This window comes from Falco naumanni, chromosome 14, assembly GCF_017639655.2.
Source record: "Falco naumanni isolate bFalNau1 chromosome 14, bFalNau1.pat, whole genome shotgun sequence".
NCBI classification, from domain to species: domain Eukaryota; kingdom Metazoa; phylum Chordata; class Aves; order Falconiformes; family Falconidae; genus Falco; species Falco naumanni.
The window spans coordinates 651,638-671,139 of NC_054067.1; the positions used below are offsets into that span (position 1 = coordinate 651,638).

Consider the following 19,502-nt stretch of genomic DNA (forward strand, 5'->3'; position numbering starts at 1 on the left):
GGGACAATGCTACAACTGTCACCCAAGCACTGTGCCGCCTCCATGTGCCCCTGGGGAGGGGTCCAGGCCCTGTCCCCTGCCTTGACCCAGCCTGGTGGCACTGGGTGCAGAGGACTCCCTGCCCATGGCTGAATCCCTGGTGCCTGTGGTGCCACGGGAGCATTTGGGTCCCAAGCATTTGACAGGACCTGGCTCAGCCTAGCTGGGGCATCTGCCCCTCTGGCAGTCACTGGCCAGCCCCATCGCCACTGGCTGGGGCTGCAGGGACAAACCACACGAGACACAAGCTGGAACAGTTGTGCAGCTGCTGCTGCTCATTTAGTGTGAGAGAGGCACAATGGCACGCGGCAAGGCACGGACACCAGCACAGTGACCTACTAAGTAAGGGATGCCAGTCCCCCCAAGAGCAGCATATCCACCACTGGGTGCAGTCTTTGGTCCTAGCAGTGTTCCTGGGCAGGCACAGGGCGTGGCTGAGATGGGGGGCATGCGGGGGACCCCATTCCTGCCAGGCACTGTCCCAGGGCAGGGCCAGGTAGGTGTGGGGCATAGTGTTCAATGGGCTCAGGGGCGTGGGCAGCCACACCGGGGGTGTGCTGCAGTGCCAAGTGGGTAGGCACGGGTGCTGCCTGCACCCTGGGGCTGGGCCGCCCAGCTATGGCCACCCCCAAAGGGTCTGGGGCCCACCCCCAGCTGCTGCCGCTTCCATGAAACCCCTGTGCAAAATCAGCAAGGCACCTGCCCGGCCCATGGGGGCATACAGGCAGCGGCAGGGCAGATGGGATGACCCAGCGTGAGGTCCAAGTGCTATTTGGGGCTGCTGCAGCACAGAGGAAGGGGACAGGTACCCCATTTCATCCTTAGGGTGGTTTTTCCTCTATTAATCCTTCCCCAGTGCTGGGGCAGAGGCTGAAGGCAAGGGCTAGATGAGGCTGGGTGGTCCCTGTGCCCACAGCACTGGTGGCAGGGGGCACTCGCAGCCCCTGGTCTACTGCTCCCAGAACCTCCTCCTCTGGCAGGGCACCATGCCAGGGCACCGCAGTGTCCCCCGGTAGAGGGGTGCACAGCACTCACCAGCACCGGCACTGGCCCCCTGCAGTGCCTCAGCCGGCCGGGAGTGGGTTAAAGAACTGCTAACCAGGGCCATTGTTTCAGACACAATGGAGAGGAAAAGGATGCCCGGGGCCGAAATTCTTTCAGCTCCCATCGGACAGACAGACAGAACTGGACAAACAGACATGACAGACAAATAAGACATGATGGAGTGCAAGAATGGTTTAACCCTTCCAGGCACTGCTGCATGGGGATGCTCTGAGGCAGCCAGGGGGTGTTTAAGGCACTCGGTGCAGCACCAGCTGCGGGATAGCCACTGGTGTCCAGGGCAAGGTAGAGGGTCCCCTGCAGGCACAGAAAGACCCGGGGAGGGGGGGACAAGATCCATCCCCCTGGTCGTCATGGGCCACGGGGAGCTGGGTGGCTGTTAGAGCCCAGGGCAGCTCTGTGGCACGACCCGCCCTGGCCTGTGCCTGGCGGGCACCACCCCCTCCCCTGCTCAGTAAACTGGAAAAATAAATAAAAGGCAGGGGCTGGACAGACAGACAGGTGCAAGGAGAGCCCTTGAGGGGCCAGCAAGCTGGGGCCATGGTCAGGGTCCTGGGGGGAGGCTGGTCAGGGGGCTAGCAGCCCTTGGGGGCCTGGCCGAGGCTTTCACGCAGGCACCGGAGCTGCTCCTGGCCCAGCTTGATCTTCTCCTCCAGCTCCCGCTGCTCGGTGATGAGGGCTGACTTCATCTTGACGAAGTGCTGGTAGTCCTGGAGGTGCTCAGCAGGCAGGTATCGCGCCACCATGGCACCCACCGCTTCCTCCCGCCGCCCCACATGCTCCTTCAGCTCCTTGGCATCCTCCAGCTGTGCCACCAGCAGCCTCTGCTTCTCTCGCAGGGCCACCTGTGGGCAAGATGGGCAGCAATGGCACAGGGTCCCGCACCCCGACACCCCACAGGTGCCCCCCTGCCCCGTGCTCACCTTGTCCTCAGTGGGGGCATGCGGCCCTAGGCTGCCCAGGGCAGCTTCCACCCGGGCCAAGCGACCCGAGAGGGAGAGCAGGAGATTGACCACCTTATCCAGGTCGCCCACGAAGAGGCGGTACTTGTCAAACTCCCCTGGGGTGCAGAGGGCTTGCAGGCGGGCAGCCACATCTTCACCCAGTGCCCCATTGGCGCTGATGTCCTCCTGCAGCCCCCGCTGCGCCTCCTGCAGCACGGCCAGCTTGCGGCTCAGGCTCTCAATCAGCTGCAGCTGCCAGAGGGAAGGGGTCAGGGGCAACTGGGGCCACCCCCTGTTGGGACCTGGGGACCGGCACTTGGGTGCAGCGGTGCCATGCTGCACTGTGCCCCGCAAGCATCTGGCAATGTCCCCGATCTCTGCAAGCACCTGGCAGTGTCTCAGACCCCGTGAGCATACAGCAATGTCCCCAGTCCCTGCAAGCACCCAGCGCCACTCCTGGTCCCTGTGAGCACTCGGGAGTGTCCCGGTCCCTGCAAACACTTGAGCAATGCCCTTTGTCCCTGCGAGCATCTGGCAATGCCCCCAGTTCCTCTGAGCGGATGCTCCTGGTTCTCAGCAGCAGCTGGTGACGCTCCCAGGTCCCAGAAGCACCCAACACCCCCGGTCTTCACAAGCACCTGGCAATGTCCCAGCCCCTGTGAGCATCCAGCAGTGCTTCTGGTCCCTGCAAGCACCCAGCAATGTCCCTGGTCCCCCTGAGGATCTGGTGATGCTCCTAGTTCCCGCAAGGAAGCAACGATGCCCCACTCCTTGTGAGCATCCAGCAATGTGTCTGGTCTCCAGAGCACCCAGCAATTGCAGTGGGAAACCCTGAGGGCATCGTCCCCAGCAGCGCCCACTTTACCTTCTTTTCCACCAGCTCATGGTCCACCTCTTCCTCCTCATCCTCCGAACTTCTCTCCACCTCCGGCAGCTCCTTTACCTTGCTGAGCGGCTCAGCTTTGCCCGATGCCATGCCATAATATGCTGGGTAGGATGCAGAGCTGGCAGTGCTCCCAGGGGGCGGCGAGATGGGCTCGAAGCCCTGCCTGCAGGGACACGGGCTCAGCGCCGTGGCAGTGGGGTACCGCCTGTCCTCAGCACAGTGCCCGGTACACCCACGCCAGCCCTACCTGTCCTGCGCCAGGGCCTCCAGGCGCCAGTCCCGCCGGAAATGCTCCCGCCGGGGCTGCCACTCCCCCGCCACCAGCAGCTCGCCCATCACCTCGGTGGCAGTGCCGAGGGGGGCCGAGGGGGCCAGGATACCAGCCAGGGAGCGGTCCCTGCCTGCCACATCCCACAGCAGTTCCTTCGAGTCCACATGGTGGGGCTGGGGCCGGCCCCCCTGGCAGCTCACCCCCTCTGCTTTGCCAGGGCCCGGCTTGGGTGCCTCTGGGGTGGCAGGGCTGGGGCCTCCGTGCAGGGGCAGGGAGCACTCACCCACACCACGGGGGCCAGCCCAGCCCCGCTCCTGGTTCCGGCTGAGACTTTGGGGCTGCTCCTCCGTCTCCCAGGGGCGCTTCACCTTCGGCCGCTCCTCCCCAGCCCCTGCCACCCTGCCAACACCCATGTGGAGGCACCCACATCAGCTCCCCTGCCCACCCATGGGGGACATGTAGGGCCATGCCCACCCCAGGGAAGGACACCCCCACCCCCAAAAAATCCCATAGCTTGCCCCAAGGGGTGGATTAGGATGCTCCAACACAGGGTTCAAAGGGCCACATGTCCCCAAAGCTACCCCGTGCCCAGGCTGTGCCCACAGCCCCGCTCCCACCCCCACGCCATGGCGGCACTTGCCTGCAAATCTCGGCACTGCCAGCATCGGGCTCAGGCATCCTGTGGAGTGACCTGGGGAGCTCAGGTCGGGGCCAGGCACCCGGTGGGGCAGGGGAGCGAGCGGCATGCCCCCAGGACCAGCCCCCCTGCTCCCCACTGAGGCTCTGGGTCCGCTCGCGTACAGCCTCAGCAACGCTGTAGGTTGGCACAGGGGCAGCGGTGAAGGCAGAGCCATGCCCAGAACCATCCAGCAGGTGCTGGGACATCCGGCGTTGCCTGTACTTCTCCCAGTTGGGGGGAGGCGGGCGGGGAGGTGGGGGGCCCTTCTTTTTGGGGATGCCAGAGGGGTCCAGCTTGTCACGGAGAAGGTTCCTTTGGTCGCGGCCCCGGGGGCTAGCAGGCTCCAAGTTGAGGTGGCTTTCAGAGAAGGCTCTGCCCCGCAGTGGGCGGTGCAGGGGGTCCGGGGGACTCTCGGGGGAGCAGGCCAGGCGGTCACCATCCCATGAGAGGTCGTGCGTGGATGTGGCCCGGTAGCAGGGTGTCCACTCCGGCTCGGTGCTCTCAAAGCACGGGTGGAAGGGGCCAAGCCTTGGGAAGCCCAGTTGGTGGTGGGAGAGCTCACTGGGGAGAGAAAGGGGCACCCATCCCCCCTGGATAGTCACCCCCCACCCCCAGCAGCTCATGCTCACCCCTGCTGCAGTTTCACCAGCTGGAGTCACCCAGTCCCACTAGTGGGGAGAGCCTGGGTTCTCCCAGTGCCCCTGTGCTGGATACAGCCCCCCAGAGACACTCCTAGCCCCCTGGCGACAGGTATGGAGGGACTCCCCTGCCACGGGCACCTCCTCACACCCCCAGGCCCTGCTTGCCCGTGGTGGCACGCGCCCCCACTTTTCAGGGTACAGCACAGCTGTGGCCAGGGCATTAAGGGAGGCACTTTGTACATCATCACCCAAATCACAGTGGTCCCTGTGCCTCACTAGCAGAGGTCCCCACCGAGTGGCATGCACGTCCTGGCAGCTGGCATGGGCTCACCTGACGGATTGGCTGGCTTTCCTGGTTATTGCCGGTGGTTCCCACTCATCTGGAGGAAACTCCTGCATGGTGGAAGGAGAGGGAGTGTGAAAGCGGGGTCAGCATTCCCCTCTCCAGCAACCCCTGACCCCCAGGCACAGTAGGCATGCATGGGGTCTGCAGGGCACCCTGTGGTCACAGCACCCCCACCCCAACCCACAGTCATGCTCTGGGAGTGCAGGGTGGTGCCGGTGCTGCTCCCCAGCACAGTACTGGGGGGCTCACTCACCGTGGCAAAAGCTCTCCGGGGGGGCCAGGCGTCACTCTCCTCCCGCCCAGGGCGGGGGCCTGGACAGTAGCAGTCGGGGCAGCGTGCCCAGGGCTGGGGGTGACAGCGACAGGTGTGGCTGCGCGGCAGTGGTGGGGTGCACAGGTCCCTGCCACAGTAGCGGCAGGGCTCAGGGCACAGGGGAACCCCGCAGGGGTAGAAGCCCCGCAGGTACTCCAGCTCGCCCGGCCTCCCCTGCGGCTTGTAGCAGGGGGGCTGCTCCCGGCAGCACTCAGCATAGAGGCCGGTGGAGGCCGGCTGGCTGGGTGATGGGGGGCCATAGGTCTGGTCCATGGAGAGGTGGCGGACATCCCGGCGCTCGGGGCCGTGGGGCTGGAAGGCACCGGGATCACACGCCGAGGGCTTGCTGTGCCGGGGTGGCACCGGCCGGCTACTCTCCTCAAAGAACCGGCGGCGGTCGGCAAAGGGCAGGAGGACGGCCTCATCGGTGCCCCGTGGCGGGGAGCTGGGGGCCGCAGGCCCCTGGCTGTAGCCCTCCAGCTCACCAGGACTGGGCGAGCGCTGCAACTGCAGCTTGTGCTCTGAGGACCAGCGCCAGTGGCCCCTGCCCGTCCGCACCACCCGCTCCGGGGATGAGGGTCCTTTGGGAACCGGCAGTGGGTCAGGGGTGGGGATGCCCCGGTCCTCCGAGCAGCTGGGGTTCCTTCCATCCTCGCTTGGCGCAGGGCTGAGACGCTTGGTTGGGGCACGAGGTCCCTCCACCAGCACGCTGCCCTCGGGGGGCTCCTCTGCCTCCTCCACCGGCTCCTCACCAGGTGGCGGGGCACCGGGACCCCGGCTCTTCTGCAGCTGGGCCTTGCGCCGCTGGATCTCGTTGCGCAGGCTGGTGGCAAAGCGGTCGCTGCGGCGGCGCATCTGAGCAGAGCGGTGGGGTGGGCCCCCAGCCCGCCGGCCCCCTGCCCGGCTCTCCTCCTCTGCCGGCCCCTCGCTACCACGCACTGGGCTGGCCCCCTGCCCATCCTGCCCACAGGCTCGCTGCAGCTCAGGGCAGCAGCGGCAGGGCGGCAGGCAGCAGCATGGCTCTGGGCAGAGCTGGGGGTCCTGGGCAGCCACCGCAGTCCCTGGCCGGCTGCCCTCAGGGTGCAGCGGGGAGAGGGTCCAGTGGTGCCCATCGGGGGCTGGTGAGGCTCGCCCGCTGCTGGAGCCCACCTGGAGGGAGCGGAGCTGGGAGGCCAGCAGCTGCTCAGGAGCACTGTGCCGGTGTGGCGCATGGCCCTTGAGGGGGGACAGCAGCAGGTTGTCACCTGCTGCCATGGCATCCGGCACCTGGTGCACGCTGCCATCCAGGTACAGCTGGTCACCAGGCTCCGTGCCCTCCCCCCGGTGTGGCTCGGCTGGGCATCGGTTGGGGTGGGAGCTCAGCATGTAATACTGGTTGGCAGAGAGGCGGTCCTTCATGGGGTATGGCACTGGCATCCTCCCACCTGCTGCCTCTGCCTCCCTATCCCTCTGGCAGAGGAAGGTGTCAGAGATCCATCGACCCTTGGCATGCAGCATGTCCACCGACACTGACACCCAGCGCCTGTCCCCTCTGCCGGCTGGGGCTGCCCGCAGACTGTCCCTCCTGACAGGGGGCTGGGGGGGCATAGGCACCCTCCAGGCCTCGGGGTGCTGGCTGGTGGGTGGCTCAGCCCCTGTGGTCAGGTAGCGCCCGTTGGGGGGCTTGCAGGAGCCTTGGAGGCTGGAGTCGACAGAGGTGGTCTCCTCAGGGCGGAGGGAGAGAGTGCAGTCAGAGGTGAGGGAGCTGGTGGAGAATGAGCTGTAGGCTGAGTCCCGCTTGCTGTGGTAGATGCCCTGGTCAATGGGTGAGGGGTCGCCTTCATAGCAGGCCTGGCCAGGCTGGTCCAGGCTCTCCATGCTCCCGATGGAGCTGCTCCGGTCGGTGCTGCAGTGCCGGGACAGTGGGTTCCACTGCAGGGACAGCTCGCTGCCACCCGGCCCCATGCCGGTGTTAGGGGTGCCCGCCACCCCCCATCTTGATCCCTGCCAGCCCCTCTGGTGGGCAAGAGATCCCAGGGAGCCAATGCCCTCCCACCACATACACCCCCCAGGATGGGGAGGGCAGCGGCCAGTGCAGCCCTCGCCTGCCCTTCATCCCCGGGCTCGGGGGCAGCACCGAGACTGCCCCAGTGCTGGCAGGGGGAATGGGCTCAGGGGCACAGGGTGTGCGTGGCTCCAGCCACTCAGGCCCTGCCCACACCGGCAGCAGGGGCACAGGGACTGGCAGCTCCCGGCCAACTCCGATGGAGCCACCGCCCCTTCCTGCCCGGAGCCAGCAAGTCATCAGGCAGGGGAAAGGGCAGCACAGGCACAGGACACGGGGTGATGCCTGACAGCGGTGCGGGGCAAGCAAGCACTCGCACACCCCACGCCCCTCCCGCCCCAGCCCAAGTAGGTGCCAGCTCCCTCCCCTTGTACGGTCCCATGGGTGCCCATGGGGGCTGGTCAGGGGGTCTCACCTGACATCACACCCCGAGGGCCAGGAGAGGCTGAAGGCATCAGCAAGGCAGTGCATGGCAGGGGCGTTGGGGCGGCTCTCGGTGAGCTTGGCTACATGCCAGGAATGGGGCCGGAGGACGGGCACGCTCCTCCTGCCAAGAGCAACAGCAGGAGAGGACAAGAATGGGGAGGAAGCTGGGCCGAGGAACCAGGGCTGAAGTCACTTCCTACGGGGCTTCCTGTCCCCCCCAGGCCAGCACCCGCTCGATGAGGACGGCAGGGAGGAGCGTCCAGCCCTGCCAGCACCCAGTGCTGGGCAGTGGGATCCCGCGGTTGCCCCCCACCGCTGATGGGGCTCCCCTGCCTGCAGCAGCCCCACTGCCAGCATCAGCAGCGGACCGAGGACATGGCCCCAGCACAGCCCAGAGGCAATGCCACGGCAGGGTGAAGGTCCATCCAAGGCAGCCATGCCAAGGACCCTGGGGCCACATCTGTGTCCCCACCACAAGCCTGACCTTCCCCCTTGTTCCTCAGTCCCTCAGCATCTGCAGCAATCTGGCCACACTGTGTCCCCAGGGAGGGGTCCCCAGGTGCCAAGCCCTGTCCCACCCCCTGTGTCAAGCAGCTGTGGGGGTCTCCAGCCACCCTAGCGCACACAAGCAGCGACATCCAGTGCCACTGCACAGACACACGGGCAGATGCCACCTCCTGTACCCGCCAAGTGCCCAGCGCTGCCCCAACACCTGCTGGGTGACAGGGGTGAGCAGTGGGGTTAGCACAGTGGTCCCACCCCCTGCCCAGAGCCCCCAGACTCACCATGGATGATGCTGAGCCCCAGCACAGCCCCACGGCACCCCTTGTCCCGTGGGCAGCGCCCTGCGCCGCCCCAACCCCTAGGGACCGCTGGAACAGGAGCCCGGTCGGGATGCAGCCAAGGGAGTGGATGCGGGTCGGCAGGGGGGTGGACGGACAACTGCACAGCCCAGCCCTGCCTCTCCTTCCTTTCCCAGGCAGGCAGCAGGCAGGCAGGCAGGAAGGGAGAGGAGCGGCCACACTCTGAGGATACCGCCTAGCAAGGGGGTGGCGAGCCTGCCGCACTGCCCTGGCTCTGCCGGCAGCACCCTGGGCTGGTGTCCCGCCCACCAAGGGGTGCTGGCAGCCATGGTGGGGCTGCCCCCTACCCAGTTACTACCCTACTCAGTCCTACGCCAAAGCACGGAGCACCTCCAGGCTGGGGACGGGGGCACTGCCAGATTCCTACCAGCGCCCCAGGCAGGTGATGCCTCCCGGGCCTTGGCACCACCCTCCGCCCCCCCGCCCCCCAACACGCAGCGCAGCCAACCTGCGGACAATCATCTTCAGGGTGCGGTAGGAGCCCTTGATGAGGATCAGGGCCTCCTGGCGGGACCCGTACAGTGGCGTCCCGCTGATGTTCACCAGCTCATCGCCTGGCTGCAGCCGGTGGGACAGAGCAGCCTTGCCCCCATCCTCCACCTGGGCAACAAAGACGGGTGTTGGGGGGGGACACAGCCCCCAGAACACCCTGGGGGTGGTGGTGACACTGCCACCAGGTGCCAGGGGAGAAAAAGCCTTCAGAAAGGGGTGCCTGCACCCCAGGCACTGCAGAGGGATCTGCAGCACCAGGCTCCCCCCCTGCCCCAGTCACATGAATTTCTGAGCAAGGAAAGGGCATCAGGGAGCGGGGGGAGAAGAAAAATGTCCTGTCCCAGCAGATTCCCCCGCAGGCGGGGGTAGCACAAGGGTTCTTTGTCCAGCACGGGTGCCAGCCCCCCACTGCTGCTCCCAGCCCCACGTCAGCCCTGCTTGGGCACCCGCAGTTATTTCAGTGCCTGAAGGATGCCATCATGCTGTGTGCACGCAGTGAAGCCAACAGCAGGGGAAGTGCCGAGCTGTGCCTGGCCCTGGCACATGCCTACCCCATCCTGCCACCCACAGCCAAAATAAGCCTGGTACCCCATACTGCCATGGCATGGACGACACAGCGCTGCCAGAACTGGGGGGTCCCAGCAAGTCCCCTCTGCCCCAGCAGGTAGATACAGTGTGGGCAGTCCTGGGGTGAGCAGTGCCCAGCTGGGACAGGCAGAGCATCTGGGGCTGACACAAATCTCTGTCCATCCTGCCACTCTCAATGGCCTGGTACCACCGTGCCTAGCCCCTCACACTGCAAGGAGGACAAACGAGCCCAGCTGCTGGGCTGCATGGTGACAGTGGCATGGGGTATGCAGGTGCATGGGGCAGGACCTGGGGTACAAGTCCCCATGCCCAGTGTGGATGTGGAGCTTGACCTGGCCAGACCCTACAGCTGCCCGCAAGGTGACGGGCAAAGCTGGCCTGCCCTGTGACAGAGCTCCTCACCCTGCCCTGCCACGTCCAGTCCAGCAGAGAAACACGTTCTGCCTACAATGCCTGCAGTGCCATCTCGGCAGCCAGGCCCTGCTGCAGGGTGGCACCTGCACCTTCCCAGTAGGCTGGCCACCAGGCACACAGCCCTGGGCACCCCTTCGCAGCCGTGGTGCTGGACAGGGGCTCAAGGAGCAACCTGCTGCCCACGGGCAACATGGCACCCAGTCCTGCCCAGTGTAGCACTGCCCCATGGCTCTGCCTGGCACAGCTGTGCCCAGCACCCCACAACTCCTCATTTTTTCAGGGACCTGGGGACTGCAATGCATTGCCCAGGCTGGGCACAGCCTGACATGCCTACCTGTGCCAGTAGGCTGCCCTCCCACCCCAGAATCAGCTGTGGGGATGCCTTCCTGGGCACGGGGTCCACAGCTGCCTGCAAGGGCTCCCAGTCCCACCGCGCACTGGCTGAAGCATCTGGGCTTAACCTCTGCCATGCTGCTGCCCACCACTGGGCTGCTCCAGCTGTGAGGGCTGGCAGGGCAGGCTGTACCTTCACCCCAGCCCTTTGCCCAGCCAAGCGCCCACCCAGTCCCACCTGCCATGGCCACGGGGCTGAGTTAGCTGTGACAGGTCCCCGTCCAGTGCAGGACACCACTGGGTCTGCACCCATGTCTGGGTCACCACACACGCCAGGACGGACAGACACAGCTCAGCCCTGGCATTGCTCACCAGGAGCTAAAACTGGCACAAACAGCCTCTTGTTCTCTATTCACCACCAGTAAACTCAGCGCTGGCAGCCAAACCCTGCTGCCTGCTGCCCTGCCTGCCTGGGCCAGCCCTGAGTGCTTCCCTGACATCACCCCCGGTGTTCACTCTGGGCCCTAATGGTGGCCACTGGCTGGCTCACAGGATTATCTGCCTGCCCCAGGAGAGACACAGCAGCCGTGGCAGTTCCTGAGCTGTGCCCACCCTGCCCTACACAGAACTCCCTCCTTGCTCCCAACGTGCCTGAGGGGGCCTGTGCTGGGGGACACTTGGCAGCTCCACAGAGAATCCAGCGTGCCATGGGACTTGCCGCAGGAAGGGATCCCACCCGCAGCGGGCTCAGGGGCCAAACTGTCCCACTTAGCGCCGGGACCCCTTTCCCCTTTTCGGCGCGGGGGCCCCTGTGCTGCCGGTGGGGGCTGCGCCCTCCCCACACGGGCCAGCACGCACACACCTCGGCTGGCCGCGGCGGCGGAGTGGGCGCCCCGGGGGACCCTCCCTTGAAAGCACAGAGCGCTGGAACAAGCCCCCTTTGTTTGCAGAGCACACGCGGTGGCGGCGGCCCGACCGGGGGGGGAGCGCGGGAGCCGGCACCCCCGTTCCGCAAGGATCCACCCCCCATTCTCAGCGGCAGTCGGGAGCATCCCCTGCCCCCCCTATCCCCTCCGCCAGCAGCCGGCGGACCCACCGGGACCCCCCACCCCGAGGCCCGGTAGCGAGTCGGGGGGGCGGGCAGTGCCCCCAGCCCCCAGCCCCCGGCAGGGCTCTGGCTCCCGCCCGCCGCCGGTGCCACCCCAGGGCGCAGGGCAGGGACCGGAGTCACTTTTCCAGCTCCCCCAGCCAGACCGCGCTGCCCCGCGTCCCGGCGCAGGGCGTGGAGGGCCCGAGGGGGCAGCCAGCCCGGCTCGGGGCAGGGAGGCAGCCCCGGGGCCGCGGCACAGCCCGGCCCGGCAGCACCCTGGCCCCGGCAGGACGGTGGCACCGGGCGGGGAGGCGGCCAAACCGCCCGGTGACAAGGTCTCGGCCGAGCTCCGCGGCGCGGGGGACGCACTCCCGGCTGCTGCTCGGGTCCCGGCGGGTGTCCCAGGAGGTCGATGCCCCGGCGGGGCCACGGGCATCGGTGACCCCCGCGCGGCGGGACGCTGCGGCCGTAAGGACCCCACCCTCGCCCTCCCCGCTCGCGGGGGCGGGATGGACCCCCGCGCCTCCCCCCGGCGCGGCACCGCACCCCGACACCAGCCCTCTCTCCCGGGCACGGCCCTGCTCAAGCGCTTAGGGGGTGCCGGAACGGGACGGACTCCGGTCCCCTCCACCGTGGCCTCCACCGTCCCCGCAGAGCCCGGTCCCGGGGGTGCCCAGGGGCGCGGCACCCACGGGTGAGCACGTGAAGGGAGGGGCCGCGCCCCGTGGAACGGGACCGGGGGGGCCCCCCCGTCGCCAGCCCAACGGATGTGCCGGAGGAATTTCTTCCTGCCGCCGGGCCTGGGCTGTCCCTCCGCCTCCTCGGCCCCGACGGTCCCCGCTCCCACTCTCCCCCGCGGCTCGGCGTGGCGGGTCGCGGGGGGACGTGGGTGCGGGAGACTGCCACGGCCCCGCCGCGCCGGGACATGCGAACCCACGGCCGAGACTCCCCGTGTCCCCATCGCCACCGCGCACCGGGTGTCGTGTTCCCCCGCCCCGCCCCGGGTCGGAGGCCCCTCGCGGGGGGGATGCCGCGGAGCCCACGCGGGACCGCGTCCGGCGGCGCCTACCTTGGAGACGATGAGAGGCTCGCCATGCTCCAGCCCGCCGCGGAGCGTGAAGCCCCAGGGCGCGCCCCCCTGCAGCTGCACATGCACGTACTGGGGGGCGCCGGGCCGGCCCTCGGCCCGCTCCATGGCAGCTACCGCCCCATCCCGGCCCGGCCCGGCCCGGCCCCGCACCGCGGAGGAAATGACACCCCCGCCGCCCGGGCTGAGCGGCGCGGGGCCGAGCACGGGGCGGGGCCGGCCCGGCACCGGGGCTGCTCCGCCGCCGCCGCCAATGAGGCGCGGGGGGACGGCTGCGATCGGCTGAGCTGGAACGGCTGGGCTCGGATAGGCACGGCACGGCTTAGCGCTGGTCAGCTTGGCTCAGCAAGGCACGGCATGGCACTTCTCAGCATGGCATGGCACGGCACAGCCTCGCTTGGCACGGCTTGGCTCAGCCCGTTTCAGCACAGCCATAGCACAGCTCAGCTCAGCTCAGAGCATGGCACAGCTTGGCACAGCTCAGCACACAATGGCACAGCACAGAACTGTGCTACTTAGTTCAGCTCTGCTTGGCCTTGCACAGCTGGACCCAGGTCCCTGCACTGAGCTGCTTGGCTCAGCTTGGCAGAGCCCAGCCAGCATGGTTCAACTCAGTCCAGCTTAGCCCAGCATGGTGTGACATGGAGGACTGGCACAGCACAGCTCAGCCCGGTACAATTTGGTTCAGCATGGGATAGCCAGGGCGCTAGCATGGGCTGGCTGGCCCAGCATGGCTCAGCCCTGGCATTGTGCTGTGCAGCTCTGCTAGGCTGGCATGTTCCGGCTTGGCTCAGCTCAGTGTGGCCCAGCACAGGGCTGGTATGGTTCAAATCAGTACAGCGTGGCACGGCCAGGGCCCTGACCTGGTTTGGCTCCACTCAGCCTGGTCTGATTTTGCTCAGCGCAGTTCAGCTCAGGTTGACACAGACAAGCATGGTTCGGCTTGGCACAGCATGTCCCAGCCTGGTTTAGCTTGGCCTGGGATGGTTCAGCACAGCGTGACCCAGTTACGCCCAGCACAGTATGGTACTTCCAGGGACCAGCACCATTAGGGCCAGCTCAGCACAGCTCAGCCTGGCATGGCATGGCACAGCATGGCTTGGCACAGCCTAGCCCAGCCCAGCAGCATGGTGTGGCCAGCAGCCTGGCAGTGCTCATACAGATGCAAGAGGTGCCTGTTTGAGTGGCAGCGAGGTGATGCAGCACCCACCACAGCTCCCTGCGGCAGAAGGCTCCCCGTGGCACCCCACCCCAGCAATCACGCTGGCGCCTTGAGCCCTGCTGCCTGCAGATGAGCACGCGATGCCAGCTCCTGTCTGGCCTGCCCACTCCGGCCCCCACCCTGGCCGGCCAGGTGCCCCCAAGGCAGACGTGGCAGCATGGCTGTGCTTCACCTCTGCCTTTCCCCCACGAGGTCCAGGAGGGGCTGCTGTGCCCCTTTGGGGAAACTGAGGCAGGGCAAAGCAGCAGTGGGCAGCAGCTGGGAGTGGTGGAAGTGGATCGGCGCTGGTTCCCCGGGGAGCCCTGGAGTCCCGCTCCTCCCCTTCCCGCCCGGGGCCCGGCTCTTACTCATCTCCTTCGCAGACAGCCCAGCCGGCCGGGAAAGCTCAGCCCTGCCAGCAACGCCCGCGGCCCCCGGATGCCGGCAGGCTGGGCGGGCGCAGCGCTGTGGCCCGGGAGGGTGGGCTTGCTGTACGGGGCGGGCGAGCTACCCCCGGGTATGCCCAGCCCTGGCGCGGGAAGAGTCCCTCGAGTTTTTCTTGGCAGCCCTGTCCACTGGTGCCTGCCTCAAACCCCAGCCCAGCCTGGGGGCAGGCAGCCAGGCCATGAGCCCGGTCCTTGCACAGGCTGGGGGGTCCCAGGGCACCAGGGTGGGGCGGTCCTCAGACTGTGGCACTGAAGCCCATCCAGCAGTGACACACGGCCCCCCTTTGCACGGCCTCGGCATGTCCACCACTGGCCTTGCCACCCCCCACCCCCCCCTTGCTGTGCCCCCCGGTGCCTGCCATGCCTGGGACTTTTCCCAGACTCCAGTGGGCTTGGCTGCTGCTGTGCCCTTTCTCAAATAAGTAACCAGGGCTGCCTGGCCAGGCGTGAGGGCTCTGCACCCTGGCTCACGTGTGACCCCACACCCCATTAAGCACCACATCCCTCCCTGCCCTGGCCTCTCCCCCTACGGCCCTTCCAGACCTTATTGCTGTGTGCAGCTGGCACTGGGGAGGGTGGGCAGCTCCCAGGGCAAGGCAGGCATCAATACATGCCACAGCTGCCCCCATGTCCTTATGCCCACACCGGTGGTTCCCAACCAGAGCATCAACTCCGTTGACCCTCTCCATCCCAGCAGGAGAGCAGCACTGTCCTGCGGGGCTGGGCAGTGTACCAGGTGCCCTGCCAGGGGCATGGACCGCAGCTGCCCACACCCTGCCCTGTGGTGTGCCCATAGAGCCTGCCTCAAATAAGCACCATGAAGCAGCACCAGGGCTGGGGGGCAATGTCCCCTGTAAGGGCAATGCCTCAAATGACCCATGCCAGCAACAGGATGGGCATCACCCTTGCAAATTCTCGACCTTTGGCAAGTGCGAGCAGAGACCTCAGAGCTGGGACAGCCAAGCCCAGTAAAGCTGCAGGCATGGTGGTGCCCACAGCATGGGTACCACTGGCTGACCCGCCTGTGCTCCACAACACTGGACCCTGGGTCACTCTGCCCACCTGTGGGCCTCAGTGCCATGGTCCCTAGGCTTGATGCCCATCTCTCAGCTGGGCTAAGTAAGGTACTGGGCAGCCTGGCTGTGCTGCTGGGCTGGCCTGGGAGCAGACCCTCAGGCTTTGTGCCTGCTCTGGGCAATGCATGCCAGCTTGCAGCAATGGGCACAAAGGTGCCAAGCCCACTGCCAGAGAGTCTGCATGGGGTGGGGGGAGCTGGAGGGGTTCTCACCATCGCGGAGCGCATCCCTGGGATGAAGGGAGCTCCTGGCCCTTTAAACCCTGATTGGGGGCATGCCTTTAAAAGGGCCCTGAGAGCTAGGGCCTCTTACTCTGCAGGAGGAGGCTGGTCAGGAGCAGGTGGGCTGAGCGAGCTGGTCCTTCCCCACGCACCCCACTTCACCCCCCTCTCCCCTACCCCCCCCCTACCCTGGCACTTCTACAGCCCCTATAGCCAGGCTTCAGTCTGGCTGGCTTGGCCCCTGGTCTGGGTTTTAGTCCGTAATTTGCACTCTTCTTTGAATACAGAGCCCCCCCACTTTTCTGTTCATGTGCTGAGCTGAAGCAGCTGGCATGGCTGTCCTGGCTTGATAGCAGCTGGCAGCATCTTGCAGTGGCTACAACCAGGTCTGCCTCTCCAGGGGAAAGAAGTATGACTCCAGGCTCCCCCTAATCTTGTTGCCAGCCAGCCTCACCTTGTAGTGCTCATCCACCCACCCTCACACTTATCATGGCTTTGCTCCATCCTTTCACCAGCCTCCTCCTCCTCCTTGCTGTGCCCCTTTCGCAGGCTGCAAACCAGCCCCCACTGCCCCTTGGCTCCCTGCCTGCCATCCCCCCCCTGCCCCTCCTGCAGGCCCTGCAAGTGCGGGCACCAGGCAGCCAGGGCTGGCGAGCTGGGCCAGCAAACAGGCAGCCCCTGCGCTACATGCTGAACCTGTACTGGCGTGCTGCTGATCGTGAAGGGCGACCGCGCCACGGCCGCAGCCTGGGCACTAACACCATCCGCCTGGTCCAGGCCAACTCCCATGAGCATCAGCCCTGGGCAGGTAAGGAACAGGTGGGCAGCAAGGGCAGTGTGGGGGCCTAGCAGAGCCAGTGGGGTGGACTTGAGCCCTGAGGGGAGTCTCTGCCTGCCTCCTTCCCCTCTTCAGTGTCCTGGCCAGGACTGGCACATCCTGTGAACTGCGGGGCTGCCCTTGGCTGTGGGGTCCCCCTTGGTGGGTGGGCCAGGCTTGCCCTGCCCCTGAGGTGAGATGGGCAAGTGCATCGCTGGCCCTGTGTGCCACTCACCCCATCCCATCCTGCCTGATACTATGTCAGGCCAGTGGTGATGGTGCAGAGGATGGGAGTTGCGCCAGCCACTCTTTGCCCTCCACCCCAGCAGTGAGCCATGGCACACAGCTGCTGTTTGCTAAGGCTCCTGCCTTCCGTTGGGGCACCTGGCTGTCATGGGCTCAGCTGCCCTGTGTGGGGCCACCGCAGCCCCCTGGGAGAGGGCTGTGCTGGCACAGTGCTTCCTGTGTCAAGCTAAAGGTGCACTGGCTGTTGCTTCCCTGCAGGTCGCTGGTATGTGCAGCCCCTCACCTACCGCCTGGAGGGCCAACCTGAAGCCGAGCACCTCCTCCGAGCCACTGTAGTCTACCTGCCCAGCCTACCGCTGGCCCGTGGTCACCTGCTCTGCACCTTGGAGCTGGCAGCCACTAGCAAGGCACCCGGGGTGCTGCTCAGCCCTGCTGCCCACCCTCGCCGTGGTTGGGCTGAAGCAGATGTCACCCCTTACCTGGTGCCAGGGAATGGTAGCATGGGGAGCCTGGAGCTGCGGCATGTCTGTGTGCGTGCTGGCCGGGCGGGGGATCGTGATGCCCCAGTGGCACCTAGCCACCCCTTCCTCCTCCTCTACCTCAATGACACACAGGCTGGACTGGCACCTCCAGCAGTGGAGAACCGTCGGCACCGGCGTGACATGGGGACACTGGCCCATGACCTGCCTGGCTACCTGCGGGAGCAGGGAGAGAAGAAGAGTGACTGCTCCCTGCGCCCGTTCCCCGTCAGCTTTGCCCAGCTGGGCTGGGACCACTGGATCATTGCTCCCCACCGCTACAATCCACGCTACTGTAAGGGTGCCTGTCCCCGTCTGCTCCGTTATGACTACCACGTGCCCAACCATGCAGTGGTGCAGAGCTTCATCCATCAGCTGGTGGATGCCAGCGTGCCCTGGCCCTCCTGTGTCCCCTACCGCTACAGCCCCATCAGCGTCCTCATGATCGAGCGTGACGGTGGCATCCTCTACAAGGAGTATGAGAACATGATTGCAGAGGCCTGCACCTGCCGGTAACACCCACTGCCGGGGCGTATCACACCCAGGTTTTGCCTATGCCTGCTGGATCCGGACTTCAGGGTTTTGTCTTGCTCCACTTGGGGCAGGCTCACTGCCCCCACCCCCACCCCCCCCAGCCCTGTGTGGCACTGCTCTGCAGGAAGGTTTTACGATGGCAATTTTATGTGAATTGTAGGTTTTTAAAGGCAGGAGTCTGTGCTGGGGCAGTTGACCCATGGCATCTGTCCTTCCTGCAGCCCCATGGCCACTGCCTGTTGGATTACTTTTTTTGGGGGGGGTGGGCAGGCAGGAGGCAGGGCTTGGCCCAATGCTCCCAGAGATAAGCTGGGTCCCTGGACTGGAGCACAAAGTTCTTAGGTGGCTGGGTGTCTCTTGGTGGAGCTGGGGCTGGAAGGACAAGGGGTCCAGGTGTCCCCATGCTTGGCACCAAGCTGGTGCTGTCTGTATCTGGTGTAACCCTGCCTGCGGGATTCCTTCCCAGCTCACGTGCACCCCATCCTGTCTAGTCCTAGCTGCAGTGGCATCTCACTGGGCTGGGAATTGGGCTGGCAGGGGGGAAAACCCTTTCCTCCCCTGCAGTTCTGCTCTAGGGGGGCTGTGAAAACTGGAGGGACCTGAGCTGTCAGCTCCTCTCCCAGTGCCAGAGGCCAGGCAGCTGCCTATGCTGGGCTCAGCTCACTGCTTCTGCTGCCACTCCTGGGCTTGCCCTATAGCAGGGCTCGGGTCTCACCCTATCCCAGGGGCTAGACCCTTGTCATGGTGTCCCTCTGCTTTCTGGTACCCTTGCTGTCCCATGGGCCTTGGGATCTGCTGGGGTCCCAGCCTGTTCCTGGAGGGGTCAGTCCCACTCCCAGCACCCCTGCCACCTGGCTTCCCTCTATTTATTGCTGACTGTAAATAAATAAATTGATGGATTTTGCTAAAGACCATTTTGGCCTGCTCTTGCTCTGTCTCTGGGGTACGGCAGGCTCCCCCTGCTCCCCGGGGACAGGCTGGTATAGACTGTGTCATTGTGCAGCACTCCTTGTGCTTGCACTGCAGGGGTGGGTGCTGCTTCCTGCTGTGCGAAAGCAGGTAAATCCCAGCTTGTTTGAGCAGGAGCTGTGAGAAGAGCCTCCCCTGCAGTGTAGACCTGCCCTGGGGCAGGGGGGACCAGATGTGGCTGCAGGCAGCTGCCTCAGTGGGGCTGGGGATCAGATGCCTCACATCCCTCTGTATTGGGCAGCTCCTGGGGGACCACAGGGGGCCAATAAGCTGGGTCTCCCCAGGCTATCTGTTACTGTATCAGGGCATTTGGCTTCCAGGGCTATTTTAGGAAGGTGTCTGAGGCAAACCTGCCTGTTCCTGGGCATGATGCCCTGTGTTTGTAAAGCCGGGGCAAAGTTACCCTTCTTTGAGCAGCGAGGCAGGCATAGGTGGCAGCAGAAATCCTTGTTCCCAGTGCTTGGTGGCATTACCAGCTGGGTACTGCCTCTGCATCCTTATCTCATGGCTCTCTCCAGGGTCTCATCCCTTGCTTGGCCTCCAGTCCCATCTAATATTGCTGGTCCAAGCTCTGTGGGCATGTTTCAGCACTTACTCCCTCCTGTGGGTGTTCGCTGTGGGGCAGGGGGCTGCCAGCCCCAAGGTTTCTCTTGTGTCCTGGCAGTGTGAGGAGCTGCAGAGCCCCAGTCTCCTCTCCTATCCCTTGTCCCTATCTGGCCACATCCTGGCCATCTCTAGCCAGGAGACTGTGGGGAAGGGAATGTCTTCAGCTTCTTTGGAATCTCGAGGACCTGACCCCAGGGGAAAGATTTTTCCCTCGTCAATCATTAAGCACATAGTGTTGACTCATCCAGGCAAGTGATGATGAAAGATGCAGGAGCTGGGCACTGTCCCAGCTCTGGGCACCGCTGGGTGCCAGTGCTCAGTGCTGGCCCTGTCAGGGACCTGCACCCCAG

At 65.7% G+C, this 19,502-nt stretch overlaps 2 protein-coding genes across 7 annotated transcripts; one reads left to right on the plus strand and one right to left on the minus strand.

Moving 5' to 3' along the window:
- Nucleotides 1-291: 291 nt before the first annotated feature.
- On the minus strand, nt 292-12,657 carry SHROOM4 (shroom family member 4). 6 transcript variants are annotated; one of them, XM_040614655.1, is made up of 11 exons: nt 12,501-12,657; nt 8,963-9,114; nt 7,641-7,772; nt 5,122-7,108; nt 4,854-4,915; nt 3,843-4,442; nt 3,486-3,601; nt 3,179-3,332; nt 2,911-3,094; nt 2,025-2,297; nt 292-1,946 (listed from the first exon to the last, which is right to left on the minus strand). In XM_040614655.1, exons 1-11 carry the CDS (start codon nt 12,624-12,626, stop codon nt 1,677-1,679), a joined length of 4,056 nt encoding a protein of 1,351 aa, XP_040470589.1. In that variant the 5' UTR covers nt 12,627-12,657; the 3' UTR covers nt 292-1,676. The 6 variants fall into 6 exon arrangements, with proteins under 6 accessions (XP_040470589.1, XP_040470588.1, XP_040470587.1 ...); XM_040614654.1 differs by having other exon boundaries at nt 3,179-3,601; nt 5,122-7,066; XM_040614653.1 differs by having other exon boundaries at nt 3,179-3,601; nt 3,843-4,409.
- Nucleotides 12,658-15,951: 3,294 nt separating this feature from the next.
- BMP15 (bone morphogenetic protein 15) lies at nt 15,952-17,559 on the plus strand. The gene is made up of 2 exons (XM_040614017.1): nt 15,952-16,270; nt 16,784-17,559. Exons 1-2 carry the CDS (start codon nt 15,952-15,954, stop codon nt 17,557-17,559), a joined length of 1,095 nt encoding a protein of 364 aa, XP_040469951.1.
- The last annotated feature ends 1,943 nt before the right edge of the window (nt 17,560-19,502 follow it).

Coding starts and splice junctions, on each gene's coding strand:
- BMP15 (XM_040614017.1), top strand. CDS start 15,952: ATGGCTTTGCTCCATCCTTTCACCAGCCTCCTCCTCCTCCTTGCTGTG. Junction 16,271..16,783: donor TGAGCATCAGCCCTGGGCAG/GTAAGGAACAGG, acceptor GCTTCCCTGCAG/GTCGCTGGTATGTGCAGCCC.
- SHROOM4 (XM_040614652.1), bottom strand. CDS start 12,626: ATGGAGCGGGCCGAGGGCCGGCCCGGCGCCCCCCAGTACGTGCATGTG. Junction 3,095..3,178: donor GAGGCCCTGGCGCAGGACAG/GTAGGGCTGGCG, acceptor GTGTCCCTGCAG/GCAGGGCTTCGAGCCCATCT. Junction 1,947..2,024: donor ATGCCCCCACTGAGGACAAG/GTGAGCACGGGG, acceptor TCTTGCCCACAG/GTGGCCCTGCGAGAGAAGCA.